This window comes from Schistocerca cancellata, chromosome 1 (genome assembly GCF_023864275.1).
Source record: "Schistocerca cancellata isolate TAMUIC-IGC-003103 chromosome 1, iqSchCanc2.1, whole genome shotgun sequence".
NCBI classification, from domain to species: Eukaryota; Metazoa; Arthropoda; class Insecta; order Orthoptera; family Acrididae; genus Schistocerca; species Schistocerca cancellata.
In genome coordinates, this window is record NC_064626.1 from 496,728,100 (window position 1) to 496,748,601 (window position 20,502).

At 43.3% G+C, this 20,502-nt stretch overlaps 1 protein-coding gene across 1 annotated transcript in view; it reads right to left on the reverse strand.

Annotated features, from left to right (window-relative positions):
• Window positions 1-15,292, reverse strand: part of LOC126186145 (transcription factor Sp8) — a 122,927-nt gene extending 107,635 nt beyond the window's left edge. The window contains exons 1-2 of the mRNA XM_049928189.1: window positions 15,170-15,292; window positions 178-255 (exon numbers count right to left, since the gene is read on the reverse strand). Coding sequence (XP_049784146.1) covers window positions 178-255; window positions 15,170-15,292 — 201 coding nt within the window. The remainder of the gene's footprint in view (window positions 1-177; window positions 256-15,169) is intronic.
• Between the last annotated feature and the right edge of the window lie 5,210 nt (window positions 15,293-20,502).

Below are 20,502 nucleotides of genomic sequence, written 5' to 3' on the forward strand. Positions count from 1 at the left end.
CAGCTTTGAGTAAGCGTTAAGTGAATCTAAAATGTTAAGAAGCAGAGAAGAGGAGAGCAGACGCAGTCTCTGAATGGCCTGTGAGGCTGCGAGGCACAAGAAGCGAGCAGCAGGAGGTACAGAAGAGACAGAGGCAGAGAGAGAGCGAGTGACAGAGAAAGTGGTGGGTGCACTTACCAGGATCTCCTCGACACTGACACTGGGCCACACTTTGCCCTTAGCCAGACCGACAACCTCCACCGAGCCATCTCGGACCTATATGCACAACAAGAGCTCGCGTTAGTGCGGCCACGTCGCAGGGCGCTAGCCAAGGGGGTTAGTTAACAACACAGCAAGCTTCCCATTCTACTTGTTAGTGCCTCCCTTGCAACACAGTCACAATCAACGGAAAAGATTGTAGCCATCTGGTGGATAATTCACATTCAAAAACTCTGTTACACACGGTGGTTCCACTGCCCCTGCATATGTGTATTATGCAATGCGCAACGCCTTGAGAAACCACATAAACAATTTTTATATTCTCGCGCTCACTACAAGCAAACTATTAGTCCTACAGCAAAAATTAACAGGACCGTTTCGTCGGAAATTTAATGTAGTTTACTTTTGTACCGGGATACTTTTCGCTGGAGTCCATAGTTTTCGAATTATTCAAGAGAAACGGACAAAAGTGACCTTCAAACCGTCTTTTTCTTTAACTCGAAAATCCTGCCATCCAGCGAAAACGTATCCCAGTACAAGATTTAACTACATTAAACCTTCTACAAAAAGGTCCTGTTCATGTTTTCTGTGGGACTAATAGGTTGCGCTTACTGGACGAGAGAAATTCAAAATCTCGTGTGATCCTTGAAGGTGTTGTGGTCTTCATTAAACTCATAAGTAGACGCGGTTCAATCACCCTGTAGAAACGAAGTTGATGCCAGTACTTTGTTTACTTCCAGTAGTTACCATTGAAATACTTCATTTTCTTTTTCGAAGCAATATTTCCCCCCTCTTGTTGCTGCATACATGGATGCAAGTGCATTTATCAAAACAAGCCTGCCTGCACAAAGATCGCTTCACTTTGAAGTAGATTAAGGTACCAGTTTACTGGAACCACAAAATGTTTTAAACCTGAGCTTTGACTGTGGTTTTTTAGGTGATCGATTCTTAAATGAGTACCTCTCCAAACATAGAAATGCAAGTATCATCTGCACCGTCGCTTCGAAGAATGGAGGATGTGATTGTGCTTCTTGGGACAGCAGCTGTCACGACAGTAAGAAGATGGAAAAAAACCTGTACTACGACTTCTGGGCTATCTCAAAGAGTATGGAAAAAACCTGTACCACGACTTCTGGGCCATCTCATAGGCCTTATGAGTATCAGAGACGCAGCACTGAGGACGTACAAACCGCACCCGACCTCTGATAATCATCTTACCTACAAGCAACTGCGCAACCGAGTTAGTCAGTCTGAGAGGAATGCAGAGTTCAGGTACGCCCGCTCGTTAACTGAGGCTTTTCTCAGACCTACCGTCCGATGGGAAAATCCACGAAGTCTAGGAACAGGCAAATACAAATCCGTAGCTGAACCTCTAGTTCCTGTCGAGGATCTAAATGAGTGTTTTGCCATGCCGATATCTTTACTTGACCTACTCACAAAGGCGCAAACCAGCGGTTTCCTTAACAAATGGGGAATTTTCTCTGCAGCCGGTAAGCCCTAACACGGTCAGGAAGTCAACTGCGCGAATTCCTTTGGCAGCTGCAGGGCACAATAATCCAACAATACAAATGATCAGTTTTGTCGTCGATCCACTACTGTCCAAGATAATGGACAGTTTTAATTACTCTCTGTCCTACAGCATCTTTCCAACAGCCTGAAAGCGAGAACTCATAAAAATATTACCAAGATGGATACTGCGGAGCAACATACCGACTAAAGAACGCATTTCCATTTTACCAGCATTATCCGAGGCTTTAGAATAGATAGCTCACGATAAGATTATTGATTATTTAACATCAGATAACCTTTTAGATGAATCCCAGTCTGATTTTCAGCAAAATTGCAGCACGAGGACTTTTCTTACAAAACGTAATTGATGAAATGAAACAAGCTATGGACAAACAAATAGCAACTACTTTGTGCTTTTCGGATTTCAGCAAGGCTTCCGGCACTGTCAACTTCGATATTCAACTTGTTAAACTCACAAGTCAAAATTTCTCGTCAAGTGCTCTACAGTAATTCCACATCTCGACAACAGTGTGTAATGAGTGGAACAAAGCGATGACAATAGAAGCATGTAGTAGCAGAGGTCCCACAAAAATCAGTACTTGGTCCATTACTCCTCTCATTATATGTTACTGATGTGTCAACGATTCTCTTCCACTGCAAATATCACATATACGCTTAAGACCTTGAGTTATATTTAAGTTAAATCCAAAAAACCTGTGCACTGCCATCCATTACGTGAATGTCGATTTAGTTGCCCTATTAGAGAGGGTGCAGGACATGGATCTGAAACATAACCCATCGAAAGCGCAAGCAAACTTAGTCGCTAAAAAAAAGATTAATTACCACTGAGCTCAGTGAATCTCTTCCACCATTAATCCAAAACGGTACAGAAATAACATTTTCTTCTTCTTCAGAGAACTTGGGGATTATTGCGAACCATCGCTTAGACTACTGACACATCTGCAGTCTGTGAGAAGGCGTAAGCGTTAATTCACTCAGTAAAGAAATATAAAAAAGTATTTGTTTTCGGAGTCAAAAAGAAGCTCGTATCGATACTAATACTCCTCATACTTGGCTATGGTGATGCCATTCTCCAAGCACTTGCGTAATAAAGCTCACGCAGGCTCGAACTGGCTATGAATGCTTGGCTACGATACATATGTGACGCACGCTTTTTCGACCATATCGCACCAGTTTACGAAGAATTCCATGGCTACGTGCCGATGAGCGTAGAGACTATGATACTCTATGTTTGCTCTATCGTCTTCTCCATCAATGCAGTACCTTTCCCTTGTCTTCAACTCTTACACTACAATCTGGACAGCACAGCAGAAATATCGTTGTCAACAAAGTAAAATTCTCTTTGCATCATCGCATAACACTACTGTGTTTTCTAAATCATGTTTTGTACCAGGAACGAGATTTTGGAAAAATGTCTATCAAAATATTAGAGAAATTAAATAGCTTTCAAACTACAAAAGACAGCAAATGGTCCACCTTTTATCACAATAACCATCTCCCTCCCATTCCATGCCGCTCGCTCTCGTCAGTCTCCCACCCCCACAACTCTTCCCTCCCCCTTGTCGTCAGAGTTCTATGTTTCTATCCTGTTCTTTCCTTACAGCCGCTGCCACTGTCTTGTCAATCATCTCCTCTGCCTTTATCCACTCCGCTTCTGATAATAATAAACATGGCTTCAAGAGTGCTAAGCCAATCTGTATCATTCTAAATGCATTTTATTATTATTAATGACAATTATTATTATCACTGTTGTTGGAAATGTTTTGTAATATCTTGGGTCTGTGTTGTTCCTAGTCAGATGTAAGAGAAAGCTTTAAATCCGTTCTGGTGAGGCTAAACAAGCAATAAATAAATAAATATGCAAATATTACCGGAATGGAACTCAAGATGCGTAAGGTACTAAAGAGCGTCCTGATTCTAGATCAGCTCTAGAACTACTAGACATCACCATAGTGGACTATCCGCTTTCCAACAGGATATGACATCATTAATTAGGTCAAAACTAGGAATCAGGATGTTATCATTTGCTGAGTAAAATCATACTGTGGCGTTCCTGACAATGGAACACGAGAAAAATTAGCCAATGCTGCCGTCTGTGACAAAGAGAGAGCACTTGAAATACCAATTACAAGCCTTTTCCAGGAGACCCAAATACACTATTAAGGCGCTTCACCTTCAACCACGGCTATAACAGGATATATCTACGTCGTATTGGTCCGGTCGCAGTGCCGTTTTGGACTGCAGTAAGGAAGAGGGTGTCAACGTCTTTTTGGCTGTCCGGCCAGACAGAAGGCTACAGTCACCTACTACAACGTCTGATCATAACAATTGCTATTTGCCGACTTGCGTAAGAGTATTGCTATGCTTAAAGGACTTGAGAGTACATCGTCTTTACAAGCCTTTTTTGTTGGGAGAGCAGATCAACGTTTACAAATAATATGGTTCTATTAAAATTAAGTTCTATGTGTACGTTTCTCTACTGTATTAACCTTACACATATGAAGATGGCTGTATGAGTCCTGCTCATAAACCAAATACTCTTCTTTTAATTTTATCGAAACCACAGTCGAATCGTGATTACGAAGGATACAGACTCGTAACAAAACCATTGAGCCACCGGGTAATGCGGATAGCGACTTGAGTGTCAACTTACCACAAGGTTTCATATCAGATACAACAATCAGAATTTGCCTTGGTTACAGTCTTCGCGTAATCCACACTGATGCTGAGTGTTGACACAAGAGCATATGTGAAGTGATGGAGACAATCCAGTGTCAAGATGAACCTCTCAGTCAGTCTACGTGGTGTGTGACTATGCCCGATGTGGGAACCTGCCCTCGAAAGGCAAGGATACACCTGCGTGTCCTATTTATAATTACTATAGCTTATACTTCACCAAGAATAAAATGATTTTGTGTTCGGCTGACACAAGTTAGTTATTTGTCAGGGTAATGAAACGTTATTGGGTCCATTTAAGGGAAGTGAAGGCTATGATTTTTTTTCTGGAAGTTGATACGTATTACACCTCAGTCAACGCCGCACGTACGTGAAAAACGCCAAATAGCGCCGCGTTTTGAATTCCACGTTAAATAGTAATTTTGCCACTTACTGACTGGGTTTTGTGGTTTTGCATTCGAGTAGAATAGAAAGGAGGAAGTTTGTAATTCTACATCCCGTTGACGACCCTGTCATTACAGAGTACGAAGGTCGGATTGGGGGTGGGGGGGGGGGGGTGGAGGGAGGATGGAAATGGAAATTGGTCATGCCTTTCCAAATAATCATACCGGCGTTCATTCAGGATAATTGCTAAAATTTGGAGAGCGTATTTGTGGCTAATGCTGCTACGACGTACCCTCCGCCATGCAGTGTCAGCGGATTGTAGAATATAAATCAAAATGTAGATGATTCTTTCCAGTGTATTTCAGCCCAGTGTCTCCTACCTTACTATGGATGTGCAAAGAATATAAAAGAGGGTCAGAATGAAATCTGTCGTCCTCAGAGTTTTGCGAACGTAGACATCGCGCGTTGCCGGGACTCTGCTACTAGGATTGTGCAGTATGAGCAGTATTAAGTTTGAGATATTAATAACGAGGAGCAACGTAGACATAAAAAGTAATTCAAGTAGGAGGAAACATCGAGAACAAATTAGCATATCTATATGCCATTGAGTTAATGGCATTAAAATTTACGATGTTAAGCACAACCGATGAAGAATTTCCCTAAGGCTAAAACCTGGTCATTGAATACTGTTATAATTTCATCATTACTGTTTTATTTCGCTCTTACCACTCGTATACTCAAATCTGAGAATAAATTCTACTTATTGGCTTCGTTAATAGCGCCATCGATAATATATCTTACTTCACACGAGTTCCTGCAAAAAAATTTAATGTCAGCTCTGTATCTGTGAGAGTACTTCAGCTGTTAAGATTTGATGTAAGGCGTTTGTTTACACAATCACCTTAGATACGCAGTCTGGATTTTGAATTACAGCTCAGGACAACAAAGCAGCTTTTTCTTTTCTTTTCTCTTTCTGTTTGCCAGCGTTTCCATAGCAACATTTTGAGACGCACATCACTGATCGATCACAGAGTAACAGCGAAAACTGGGAGCAAGACGGAAAAAATCGGCCTCTTTAAAGCTGGACTTCTGCTAAACGCAGACATAAATACAGATTATATTCAGTTTCATAAACATTTTGTGCGTGACTCGGTAAAACAAAACGAGAGGCGTTTATAGTGTCACTGTGTAACAGCGACAGGTTTAAACGCCCCTGTCCTCTTGGACTGGGTTACACGTAAGTACGGAGGCACAGCACGGCCTCCACAGTTCTGGAGTGATTTATTTATTATGCATGCAGACATAACTTCCGGCGTCTCAGCGCACCTTATAATTACGGCTTTTGAGATGGAAGTGCCGCCTCGAAGCGAGTATAGAGGATGGAAATCATAGATTGTTTTATAGTCTCTAGTACTTGTAGATGACAGAATAATTGACTTCTCAACACCCTGAAATGTGAATAATACACTTACTTCATTCCTTCACGACATCACAGCTGAAACTGTTGACAGTTCAAACTGTTTTTCTTCCTTTTTTTTGTAAATTAATGTAAATTTGGAATAAGATGTTGGAAGACCTGAGAAAAGAAAACGAGAATAGAGTTATATGGAAACAGATCAATATTCTATGAAGACTTAATGAGAGTAGTAAAGATGGAAAATGAGATCAGTGCTGGTATTAAAAAGGATATGATGCTTTGTTATAGCATAGCTTCTAAGTCGAAAAATCAACGAAAGAAGAGAAGGAACATTTCAGAAGAAGAACAAAAGTGCAGAACGAGCATAGTCCAATGATAAGATCTGCAAACAGAAACATACAAGATTTAGAAGAGTTGGCGAATTGAGTGGCCATATTCTTGAGCCACTGAATTTCGGTTAAGGATAAACAGTGCAATAACAAATATGCTGAATAGCAGTAATAAGGAGCACTGCAAGTTTGTAAATATCACATTTTACAAATACACAGTAGATGCATTAAACAGAAACTAATGACTCTGACAGAAAGCCAAAACAATGATGATGTTATCAGAAATGGATTTGGACTGAGTAAAAAATTCCTGAAAGGGTCTGAAACGTAGAGTTATATGGAAGTGAAAATGGACGTCTCGAGAACAGATTGTTGTTACTACACTATCTGATCAATAGTAGTTGGACATCAATATGATACTTTTGAAGACGTGACTTAATGTCTGTGGAAGAATAGCAGCCCGTTTTTTCTAACGATCCAAATCCAGTGAAAGTAGTGATGTTCGACGCTGGGGTCTAGAGCAAAATCAACATTCTGCATCATCCCAAAGGAGTTCCATTGGGTTCGGGTCGGGTGCCTCATCAGGCTAGACCATTTTCAGTGACGTAACTGTCTGCCTCACAGATGCTTCGTCCCTCTATCACGGCGTCCCGGGTTCGATTCCCAGCCGGGTTGGGATTTTCTCTCCCCGGTGGCTGGGTGTTTGCGTTGCCCTCAACATTTCATCATCATCGCACGTGACAGTGGCTAGATTGGACTGTGTAAAAATTGGGACTTTGTACGGCTGCTGATGACTGCGCAGTTTAGTGTCCCACAAACCAAACATCATCATCACAGATGCTGCTTTGTGGCAGAGTGCATTGTCATGCTGATACAATCATCGTCTCCGAAATATTCCTCCAAACCCAAACCGTTCCAACGGACTGCCTCAGAGTATAGCGTCACTCATCGCTCCAAATCATTCGTTTCCAGTCATCCACTGCACAGAATCTTTACACCACCTCAAGCATCACTTAGCATTGGCTACATAAACAAGTGGTTTATAAGGAGCAGCTCGACTAGTCTGTCCCATTCTTTCTAACTCTCTACGAACAGTCGCTGTGCTAACTTGGCTAGTGGCAGCACTTTGGAACTCGCGAGTGATTCCTTCCACTGATTTCATGCAGCTTTTTACAACCACATCCCACAATGCTCGATGGTTCACGTCCTTTGAACATAAAGCCTGCCTGGTTGAAATTTACCTGATGAATTTGTTACTCATGTGACATCCAATGCATAGTTCTACGTCTGCTCTCACTGACCCATTCTGCTGTTACTGTTTCCCCACTGACAACACAGAACTCTCCGCCGCCTTCATGCTGGTTGGTCCATCTCTCGTGGCGTCTAGTAGTGAAAATGGTTCAAATGGCTTTGAGCACTATGGGACTTAACTGCTGTGATCATCTGTCCCCTAGAACTTAGAACTACTTAAACCTAACTAACCTAAGGACATCACACACATTCATGCCCGAGGCAGGATTCGAACCTGCGACCGTAGCGGTCGCGCGGTTCCAGACTGTAGCGCCTAGAATCTAGTAGTGAACTTCACGTTTTATCAGATAGTGAACTCGAGGCAAATTGTGCTGGATGGACTGGAAATACACTGGATGCAAAGTTGTAGAATAACAAACCAGAAGCAATTACAGTTGAGTGTTGCAGAATGTGAAGATATCATTAACCGGAGAGCTGGTGTGAATACCGCATTGCTTTGCTGGGCATGGTCTTGCTGGAGGAGGTATGCCCCCAACTTCCTCTGACCTTCGAAGCGAGTTTTCCAGCGTTATTTTAGCGTGAAATACGGCGAAAGCTGGTATTTTTCTCGTATATAAATGATAGAGCTGAAGGGATTAATAACTGCTAGAGAAAATAAAATACGGCAGACGGAGGACTGCACCCATGGTCTTTGGAACTCTACAATACTAGTCAAATAATAGTCAAATAAGCACGTTATTAATTAATTGGAAAGGTAAAAACGAAAAATCATGAAGTACTAGAAAGTAGATAGGCGAGTACAGATTTCTACTGAGATGCTTGTGGAAATTGGGAGAGGTCGGCAGAAAATCTGGTAAGATATCCACAGTAACAAACATGGCCCTGCAAGCTGCAGAAGAAGGAGAAAATGGATAAGACAGACAATTATTAAGAAACAGTAAACAAATAGTTTTGAGAGTAAAAAACATCGCAAAGGAGAAGATATTATCTCGAGATAAAAACAGACGAAGGACCATGGAACGAAGCGAAATGCGGTTGCTTTAAGCTCGTCACTGTCTTTGCTGTGTCTACGTAAAATGTTAAAATTAGAAGCCCTAGACTAACATGAAGCACCTATCCCACCAAACATAACAGTAAAGAGAGTGTAGTGTATGACGTGCCGACGCAACATAAAGAACAATTATAGATAAGGCAAACAACGTCTAAATAACCTTACAGAGTAAAGTTTTAATTTTAACAAGCCTGAAATTTAGCAAAGAAAAGGTACTAATTTTGAGGCAAGTAAATTATCCACGATAAATCGCCGTCATTACTGGTAGTCGTTTCCCATAATTTGACGTAATCTTACACAGAGTAATTAGACGAGCTTTATCGACGGAGCGTACAGTCGCGCGCAGAAATTATAACACGTAATATCTCACAGCGGCGCGCCGGAACAAGGAGGACGGGGAATTTTCCTGGAAACTGGCTACGATGGTTACGTCGGCGACCGAAACGTAACGCAAACGATAGTGGATGTGCTCCATACTGTCGTGCTCTCAGAGACAACGAGGAACGAGTGAATTTCGTCTCGTCGGAGGCCTAATATGTTCTTTATTTTTAAAAAACTTTCATTTTACTTCTAGCGCAGTTTCAGCAGCTGCAGATGATATTGGGAACTAACTAGCGCAAACTGCCTCAAGAAAACTCACATGTCGTAAAAACTCTGTCGTTACTTACTGTGAAATTATGTATATTAAAACATAAATAAAACGACCTGAAAAGAAGCGATGAGACGGTACTCTGGATGCAAAACTAGGAATGCCAAATTCGCAGGGGATCGTTTAAGACGACTGTTTATCATGAATTGTAGTAATAAGAGAAGACTTGATAATGCCAGAGTATTTTGCAAGGGAAAGAGTTCAATGAAATGGAACCGATATTGGTTAAGATACCATCAGTATCCGTCGAGAGTCTTCGCTTCCGGACTTCAACTCAAAGAGAATCCGATGTTGCCTCCACATAAATTTCAACTTTTGTTCATTGTGACGGCCACTGCAAAAAAATTTTCTTCTTTTATCTGTGTCAACATTTATACTCCGCGAACCCCCTTTAGGTGTGTGGCGCAGGGCGTTTGTGGAACACTCTCACTTCCTGTCTTTCTGGTTTCAGCCGCGAATGGTCCGCGGGAGAAACGAATGCCGGGAAGCCTCATTGTAGGTTGGAATCTCTCTAATTTTATTACCATTTTCCTCATTCAGTAGGCAATTTTTCAGTCATCCGATGAGGGTACCTAGTTTCCTTTAACATTCGTGCAGATGTGAACGCTTTGAAGACATTCACCGATGGACATCGCACAATGTTTAAAGCAATAGATTCGCATTCGGGAAGAACGGAGATAAAATGACGGCCGAGCCATATAGATTTAGGCTTTCCTGTTTTCCACAGATCGATATCAGCGAATGACGGGATAATTCCTTTGAAAAGGCCCTGTTTGGATTCGCTCTTCATCCTCGTCCAATCCGAGCTTGGAATCACTCGTTAACGACCCTATCGTCGACAGGATGTTAAATTCTAATACACCTTCTTTCGAGCGTAGTCAAAACGACAAGTATGTTGTGACTGAGACCAGTTTCTTAATATTCAATAACTTACTGCTCCTACGGCCTTCAGTCCGAAGACTGGACAACACGGCTCTCCACGTTAGTCAAGAGTTGGCCTCCCGATGCAATTTTTATGACCCTTTCCCTAGCCCCGCCCCAACACACTTCTCTCTATTACCAAACCTAACAGCCATTGATCCTGTCAACCGAACCCCTCTTTTAATCAGTTTCTGCCATTAATTTCTTTTCTTCCCGATTTAATTAGTACCTCTTCAACAGTTACCCAATCTACCTGTCTAATTTTTAACATTCTACTGTAGCACCACATTTGAAAATCTTTTCTCCCCTCATGTCAGAACGCGTTATCATCCACATTTCACTGACGTAGAAGGCTACATACACGTCAGACAAATACTTTCAGAGAAGACTTCTTAACTCATAAATTTATACTACACGTTCTTCTCTTTTTGAGAAACGCTATTCTCGCTATCGCCAGTCTGAATTTGTGTCCTTTCTACTTCGGCCACAGTCAGCTATTTTTTTTCCAAAGACTCGTTTACTACTTTTGGTGTCTCATTTCCTAATAATCTTCCGTAGGTATCGTCCGATTTAATTCACGTACACTCCATCATTCTCGTTATACGTCTATTGGTGTTCTTATTATAACCTCTTTCCAGAGAGAGTCCTTTCCGTTCAGCGGATCTTTCAAGATCTTTGCCATCTCTGGCCGAATTAAAATGTCATCAGCAAACTTCAAGGTTTTTCTAAGGATTGTTGATGTAGAACGCAACCAGTTACAAATACACTGTCCAGTCACATTAATGTCACCACCTGTCAAAGGCTTCAATAACCACCTTTTTATCGTGGACAGCTGCAAGATGTGTAGGAAGAATGTCAACGAAGTCCTGGAGTATTCTGGCGTAACGGCAAGCGCCGGTGCGAAGATGCGGAACGCAAGACCAGAGGAGGCGGTGAGGAAACATCGACGCGTCAGTCGGGAACCGCGCGGCTGCTACAGTCGCGGCTTCGAATGTTGCCTCGGGCATGGATGTGTGTGATGTCGTTAGGTTACTTAGGTTTAAGTAGTTCTAAGTTCTAGAGGGCTGGTGACCTCAGAAGTTAAGTCCGATAGTGCTCAGAGCCATTTGAACCATCTATCTTTGAAATGTCGGCCAATGGTGCGCGGAATTGGACCGCGCCGCGCCAGGAACGAATATAAGCGCACTCTTGCGAGCCACGGCCGCTCAGACCGGCTCCGTATACAGACGTTAGTGGACAGCACTCGCAGATCAGTTATACATAACTGTGTGTCAATCTTACATGGACTCTGTCTGTAGCGCAGCTCATTTACTGTTAGAATGTCGCCTCTCGCCAGCGACATTTGCTGTAATGAAAGTTAAGTATTGTCAATTATGCTTTATAGAAATAAAACTATTGATGTTATTTGTTTGAATTGTTGTATAGCATTCTACATCTACATCTACATCCATACTCCGCAAGCCACCTGACGGTGTGTGGCGGAGGGTACCTTGAGTACCTCTATCGGTTCTCCCTTCTATTGCAGTCTTGTATTGTTCGTGGAAAGAAGGATTGTCGGTATGCCTCTGTGTGGGCTCTAATATCTCTGATTTTATCCTCATGGTCTCTTCGCGAGATATACGTAGGAGGGAGCAATATACTGCTTGACTCTTCGGTGAAGGTATGTTCTCGAAACTTTGACAAAAGCCCGTACCGAGCTACTGAGCGTCTCTCCTGCAGAGTCTTCCACTGGAGTTTATCTATCATCTCCGTAACGCTTTCGCGATTACTAAATGATCCTGTAACGAAGCGCGCTGCTCTCCGTTGGATCTTCTCTATATCCACTATCAACCCTATCTGGTACGGATCCCACACTGCTGAGCAGTATTCAAGCAGTGGGCGAACAAGCGTACTGTAACCTACTTCCTTTGTTTTCGGATTGCATTTCCTTAGGATTCTTCCCATGAATCTCAGTCTGGCATCTGCTTTACCGACGATCAACATTATATGATCATTCAAATTTTAAATCACTCCTAATGCGTACTCCCAGATAATTTATGGTATTAACTGCTTCCAGTTGCTGACGTGCTATTTTGTAGCTAAATGATAAAGGATCTATCTTTCTGTGTATTCGTAGCACATTACACTTGTCTACATTGAGATTCAATTGCCATTCCCTGCACCATGCGTCAATTCGCTGCAGATCCTCCTGCATTTCAGTACAATTTTCCATTGTTACAACCTCTCGATACACCACAGCATCATCTGCAAAAAGCCTCAGTGAACTTCCGATGTCATCCACAAGGTCATTTATGTATATTGTGAATAGCAACGGTCCTATGACTCTCCCCTGCGGCACACCTGAAATCACTCTTACTTCGGAAGACTTCTCTCCATTGAGAATGACATGCTGCGTCCTGTTATCTAGGAACTCTTCAATCCAATGACACAATTGGTCTGATAGTCCATATGCTCTTACTTTGTTCATTAAACGACTGTGGGGAACTGTATCGAACGCCTTGCGGAAGTCAAGAAACACGGCATCTACCTGTGAACCCGTGTCTATGGCCCTCTGAGTCTCGTGGACGAATAGCGCGAGCTGGGTTTCACATGACCGTCTTTTTCGAAACCCATGCTGATTCCTACAGAGTAGGTTTCTAGTCTCCAGAAAAGTCATTAAACTCGAACACAATTCCGAGAACGCAGCATCTCTTAGGCACCCTATAAGCGACGAGTGAGCCAGTCCCAGCATGGAAGGTACCGACAGAGATGTGGGCCATGTCGACTACAGTGCCGTGGACAGATGGCCTGGGTTTCATAGTAGAGCATCCGTGGCGCGAACAGCCCGATAGAGGTGGTCCCATAGATTTTATCTTGGGTTTAAATCCGGGAAGTTCGGTGGCCAGGGGAGTGCGGTAAATTCATCCCGGTGCTTTTCGAAACACACTCGTGCACTGGGAGCTGTGTGACACGTTGCACTGTGCGGCTGGTAGACGCCCTCCTGCCGAGAAATGGATGAGAAAGGGATGGACATGGTCCCCAAGCACTGAAGTGTAGTTGCGTTGGTAACCTGCGCCTTCCAAAATGACGAGGCCACCTAGGGAATATCCGCCGACCTAAACCGTTCCGCCCATTGTTGCAGGCTGTTTACGTTCAGACGTTTCACGCCGTACACGCCAGTGGCCATCTGTCCGATGGACCATAAAATGCGATTCATCTGAAAAGCACACTTGTCGCCACTCAAGCATTCTTTTGCATTGCAGGGGCGGACTGCACGGTGCTGACAAATATAATACTGTAATAAAGGAAGTGTAGTCATCTGAAGGTGGGCATGGTAGTCCAAACCCCGCAATGACAACAAAATAAATCTTTATTTAAAGAAGAGTACCTAAGGTTTGTTTTGTTCTACGTCAAAAATCCTGAACTGAATTTGCTGTGATGAAGTCCAACGAGATCCAGCATGGATAAAATGATATTTAAAATTTTCATTTTTTCATTCTGAATACACGAAAAACGATGAAATCTGTATCAATCGAATTCGTTCACTAGCGAACCGATTTCGCCGTGTATGTAGTGATGGTGTCCGCCTCCGTATCTGAATTGTCAGCGCAGCTGATTGCCATGCGGAGGACCTGGGTTCGACTCCCGGTACTGCCAGGGATTTTTCGTTGCCGAGAGGACTGTGACAGGATGCACTCAGTCTCGTGATGCCAACTGGACAGCTGTTTGACCGACTGGTAGCGGCTTCAGACCACGAAAACTGACAACGGCCGGAAGAGCTGTGCGCTGATAACGCCACTCCGTACTGCATCCAATGACGCCTCTGGCAGAGGATGACACGGCGGTCAGTCGGTACCAAAGGGCCCTGTGGACAGAGTTCACGCATATGCTAATACTGAAGAAATGTTAGGTCAATGGAGAAGCGGTGTTCTGTACTCGTACGCCTCAAAATTACTTAAATTAATTAATATTGTCTTATTTGTTTTATAACCTCATTTTCCGTAGCTTGCGGTTATTCAAGTTATATACAGCTTAACACCGTCTTTTGTGACTATAATAAAAGTATTATTAAGACCAAACGCGATTTGTTTTCTTTTGAAGCATCTTCTGCGGTCAGGTTTCCTTTATTCTTCACGTTCTCCTACACATATGTCTTGGACTTTTTTTCACACTGCACCGTCAATGACACGAAATATATTTACGATTTACGTTTTATAATTCCACTGCCATGTTCACGAAATGGCGAGATGGCCACCTCTCCCTCTTGCAACTGCCTGTACACGGCTGTGAGCGTAAAAAACGTAAAATCGTAAGTATTTTATCGAGTCAGTGAAAGTGTTGTGCGAAAAAATCTAACACTTATATGTAAAAGAATGTTAAGAATGACGTAAAAAAAAGATACTGGCCATTGAGGATGATTTAAAATAATGCGAAATGCGTTCGGACTTCATAACACTGACAGTCGTAAGAGACAGTATTAACCTTTATACATCTTGTGAAACACATAGTTCTATTCAGGGTCTCTAGACGAAGAAATAGTAAGCAGCACAAAGATAAGTGAGATGTTAACTTACGACGTTCGTACCATAGGAATGCCGTGGAATTCAATTACGAACTGGTTACTGGTTAAGACCAGTCTTTTCCAATATTACCGCGTTCAGACTACGGATGGTCCACTGTTTGAGCTTAGGATGACAGGTAGATGAGAATAATGACTGTAAAAAAAATTACTCGAGGTTAACACGGGAGGCACAAAAAAATGCGTTTACGACGGGCGCAATTACGTCGGCGTGGCCGAGCCGGGCGAGGCGATCGTGGTGCGCATGCGCGAGCGAGCAGCTGCCCCGCGAGTCGCCGGGTTTCCCTCCCGCACGCCGCGGCCCACGTCTTCTCCACGCACGCCGCATTTCCCGGAACCGTTTAAGAGACGCCCCGACCCGCCTAACGGGCCGATAAACGTTTTTTGGTAACAATTTCATCATCCGGATAATGACGGCTGTAATTTATTTTTTCTGGTAACGTGCACGCTCTCCGCCCAATTAAAAACTAATTGTACATACGTATGAATTTTAATGGCGCGTCGGTGATGAGGTTCGCCGTTCAGTATTCGGCTTCCCGATGGAGAAATAACGCCTCCTTCAACGGTGGTGCGGGTGTGTCTGCCATTTCGAGGTCTGCGTGCCAACACTTAGTGTGCGTCACGGAAAATAACTTAGGGTCGCTGTCGGTGACTCAACTTTCAGTACTGTGAGAACTTCGAAACAGCGTGCTCCTAGAGCTCCGCTTACCTTCAGAGATATAACAGATCTGCAAACAGTCAGACCCAGAAAATAATAGACACAGGCTCCCAGGTAGATGCCATTTTCCTTGACTTCCGGAAGGCGTTCGACACCGTCGCCGGATAAACAAAGTAAGAGCCTATGGAATATCAGACCAGCTGTGTGGATGGATTGAAGAGTTTTTAGCAAACAGAACACAGCATGTTGTTCTCAATGGAGAGACGTCTACAGACGTTAAAGTAACCTCTGGCGTGCCACAGGGGAGTGTTATGGGACCATTGCTTTTCACAATATATATAAATGACCTAATAGATAGTGTCGGAAGTTCCATGCGGCTTTTCGCGGATGATGCCGTAGTATACAGAGAAGTTGCAGCATTAGAAAATTGCAGCGAAATGCAGGAAGATCTGCAGCGGATAGTCTCTTGCTGCAGGGAGTGGCAACTGACCCTTAACATAGACAAATGTAAAGTATTGCGAATACATAGAAAGAAGGATCATTTATCGTATGATTATATGATAGCGGAACAAACACTGGTAACAGCTACTTCTGTAAAATATCTGCGAGTATGCGTACGGAACGATTTGAAGTGGAATGATCATATAAAATTAATTGTTGGTAAGGCGGGTGCCAGGTTGAGATTCATTGGGAGAGTCCTTAGAAAATGTAGTCCATCAACAAAGGAGGTGGCTTACAAAACACTCGTTCGACCTATACTTGAGTATTGCTCATCAGTGTGGGATCCGTACCAGTTCGGGTTGACAGAAGAGATAGAGAAGATCCAAAGAAGAGAGGCGCGTTTCGTCACAGGGTTATTTGGTAACCGTGATAGCGTTACGGAGATGTTTAACAAACTCAAGTGGCAGACTCTGCAAGAGAGGCGCTCTGCATCGCGGTGTAGCTTGCTCGCCAGGTTTCGAGAGGGTGGGTTTCTGGATGAGGTATCGAATATATTGCTTCCCCCTACTTACACCTCCCGAGGAGATCACGAATGTAAAATTAGAGAGATTCGAGCGTGCACGGAGGCTTTCCGGCAGTCGTTCTCCCCGCGAACCATACGCGACTGGAACAGGAAAGGGAAGTAATGACAGTGGCACGTATAGTGCCCTCCGCCACACGCCGCTGGGTGGCTTGCGGAATATAAATGAAGATGTAGATGTACTGGCTCTTTAAAGCAGCGTGAAACTGAAACCAGAAACCAAATCGTTCAATAACAAAGGACTGAGATGCAGATCACACAACGATGTCAGCTAGCTATCTACAACTGTGCACAACTGCAAAGTGTAGCCTGGAAGCACCATATGTTATTGAGTGTGTCCTATTTATCCTGGTCACACAAATATCTTTCTGTCCAAAAAAAATATTGTTTAGCCAGCAGATTGTCACTAAACGGAATGATTGGCATTCTTGTATCTTCGTTCGTTACGAAGACATGAACAGCAGTTCATCTTTTCTTAAAATGTCACCCTACTTTTCTCATACAGTAAATCAATTTTTGGAGTTGACAGTAAATAAATGGAAAGAAAAGGACAGATCCAACTGGTCATAATTTGCATTTTCCATTAACGAGTAGCATTTCTACTTTTCTTCGTTGGTGTACACTGCATTCAAGTGAAGGCAGTTCACTGCGTGACAAATGTGCATTTCTCTTGCGTTTCCATTTGTTTAGTGCAAACTCCAGCAACAATTACCATGTATGCATATATGGTAATTGTTGCTGGAGTTTGAATACACTTTGTGCTTGTGCAGAAGAGTCAAAGTAGATTTTTTGTTACGTTTTTAACAACTTAATGTTTACGTGAATGGTATAATGCCATACGTTTTTCGACAAGGCGTGAGGATAGGAAGTTGATTACTCAATAAAAAAGATAGGCTTCTGCTTACAAAAGAATACGGCTGTTCATATCTTCGTAACGAACAAAGTTACGTGGAAGGCAGCCATATTAGTAACGTCCGCTACCCTGGTAGCCAAACAACAGATGCTTTATACAGTTTTCATTTTACTTTTGGACAAAAACTTATTTAGAGTATTTAAGTATATTGACTGCGACAGGGGTCACTTATCTGACACTCTTACAGAAGTCGCATACACTCGAAGAGGGAAGCTATGTATCTCGCGGAAATCTGATTTGAAATTCCAAGAATCATTCTCAATTACTCATTAATTACTCATTAATTACTCATTAATCATTCTCAATTACTTTTCCCCATCTACCACTCCCTCATAGATCGTGAATATAAAATTAGACCAACGTTTTATATTCACTATCTATGAGGGAGTGGTAGATGGCCTGAAAAGTACTTGTAGATTCCGTCCGTGAGATTGATTCTTGGAATTTCATAATCAGATTTCCGCGAGATACATAGCATCTCTATGGTTCAAATGGCTCTGAGCACTATGGGACTTAACTGCTTAGGTCATCAGTCCCCTAGAACTTAGAACTACTTAAACCTAACTAACCTAAGGACATCACACACACCCATGCCCGAGGCAGGATTCGAACCTGCGACCGTAGCGGCCGCGCGGTTCCAGACTGTAGCGCCTAGAACCGCTCGGCCACACCGGCCGGCATAGCTTCTCTCTTCGACTGTATGTGATTTCTGTAAGAGCGTCAGATAAGCAATCCCTATCGTAGTCAAGCAACAGTTTCCCAGCATCTCAACAGTCACTCAAAATTTGCGTTTTACTTTCCTATAGCTGAGGTTGCGAGTCTGTTCTACTTAATATCTCCACTCATACATACCCAAAGGTATATGACAACACTGACTACAGTTGTAACTTACTGAGTCGCCAAATTTTGTAACCGTTTTATACTTGTATACTTTCGCAAGATTACATTTCTTTACATTGAGGTTGTTGTTGATACTTCCAACAAGCAGCTGCTTTATCGAGATCCGACAGGACACTATCGCAAGCCCATGAAAATCGTAGGAACCACTCTATCGTCAAAAACACCTCGTAAAACGGTGATAGGTGTTAGGTCTCTGACAGAAACGCTGCAGTATGTTATTCAAATGTCATTGTCGTTGTTTTGGTCCTCACTCCGAACACTGGTTTGTTGTAGCTCCCCGTGTTTCTCCATCCTGTGCAAGCCCCCTTCACCTCCGAATAACTGTTGCAACCTACATCCATTTGAACCTGTTTACGGTATTCGTCTCTTGGTCTTCCTCTGCAGTTTTTACCACCTGCGTTTTCCTCCAGTACTAAACTGACGACTCCATGGTTTTCCAGCATGTGTCCTATCAACCGATCCCTTCTTTTACTCAAGTTATACTACATATTTATTTTCTTTCAATTCTATTCAGGATCTCCTCATTAGTTACGCGAATTTCCCATCTAATCTTCATCATTCTTCTGTAGCACCATATTTCAGAACCTTCACTTCTCTTCTTGGCCGGCCGCTGTGGCCGAGCGGTTCTAGAGGCTTCAGTCCAGAACCGCGCTGCTGCTACGGTCGCAGGTTCGAATCCTGCCTCGGGCATGGATGTGTGTGCTGTCCTTAGGTTAGCTGGGTTTAAGTAGTTCTGTGTTCTAGGAGACTGATGACCATAGATGTTAAGTCCCATAGTGCTCAGAGTAATTTTTGAGTTCTAGGGGTCTGATGACCTCACATGTCGTCCTATAGTGCTCAGAGCCATTTGAACCATTTGAATCTCTTCTTGGCTGAACTGCCGATAGTACACGTTTCGGAAATTCGGTTTTAATGGAAAAGGATCGATACAGTCATTCGTATTCCACGCTACACCACCACAATCTTGTTTTCACATCATGATAAGTCCCTGCAGGTAACTGATGGGGATTTTCAGAAACCTAAAGTCGTCGATTGTTCTTCGAATTGACGTATCACCTTCCCCCCCCCCCTCCCCAGGCGACCCGCTCCCCGCTGCCTTCCATCTCCCCCACCCCCTCCCCCAACCACCATGCCTGTCACCATAAATGCTGCTACACCTCATCAGTAAAAAAAGAGCGTTACACGATCAAACTCTCCATAACGTTCATACTGCAACAGGCAGTCGCAGTATACACGCTGAAGAACACTATCTGAATTAATCAGTCAGTGCACTAACGTTACTTTGGAAGGTTTCAGTTTGAATTTGTGCAATTCCATGTGAGCAGATGCTTCTGGCACCAGTCTGAAGTGCTAATTATAGCAAAGATTTTCTCGGACTTCTTTACAAGACTGCTCGTAACTCGTCTAGTTAACTCTGGGCTCAAAACGACAGGTCATTTACACACCCTCCGGGCATCGGTCCCATGCAGACAGCCCTTGAGCCGCGTGTGATACATCCTGTACATCAAAGGGGGAGAAACGTACAGTAGCAGAATAGGCCAGCAACGACTTTCACTTACAAGCGGAACCTACATTTACATTACAATTAGGCAAATATATGTCTTATTTTTGTACGTTTCCGCAGCATGACGCCACAGTTCGTTTTAAAACTAGCAGAGTTGTTCCATCCATACTCGTAAATACCTCCGTTTGACAGAAAATATTATCATATTCAGCTACATAATTCACAGCGAGACATTTACACTCGGGGGGAGGGAAAGAGGCTAGTGAAAACAAATGCAGACAATCGGCGTTCCAGGAAACAGGTTGAGGCGAGCCGGCGACGGCTTGTAGGCCACTGAGATAAGGCGCCTTCCCAGAACAGAGCGGCACAGGACAGAAAAGAACGAGATAGCGCGGACCCTCTGCTGTGTGCCGCGTGGCCTACTTGGCAATTACCGCTGGGTGTGCTACCTGCCTCAAGGCAGTGCGGCTGGTTGCAGTTCACCAACGCCACTGTGAAGGCCCCCATGCACGATCTAGCTCATTTGTCAAAGTCGCTCTTAT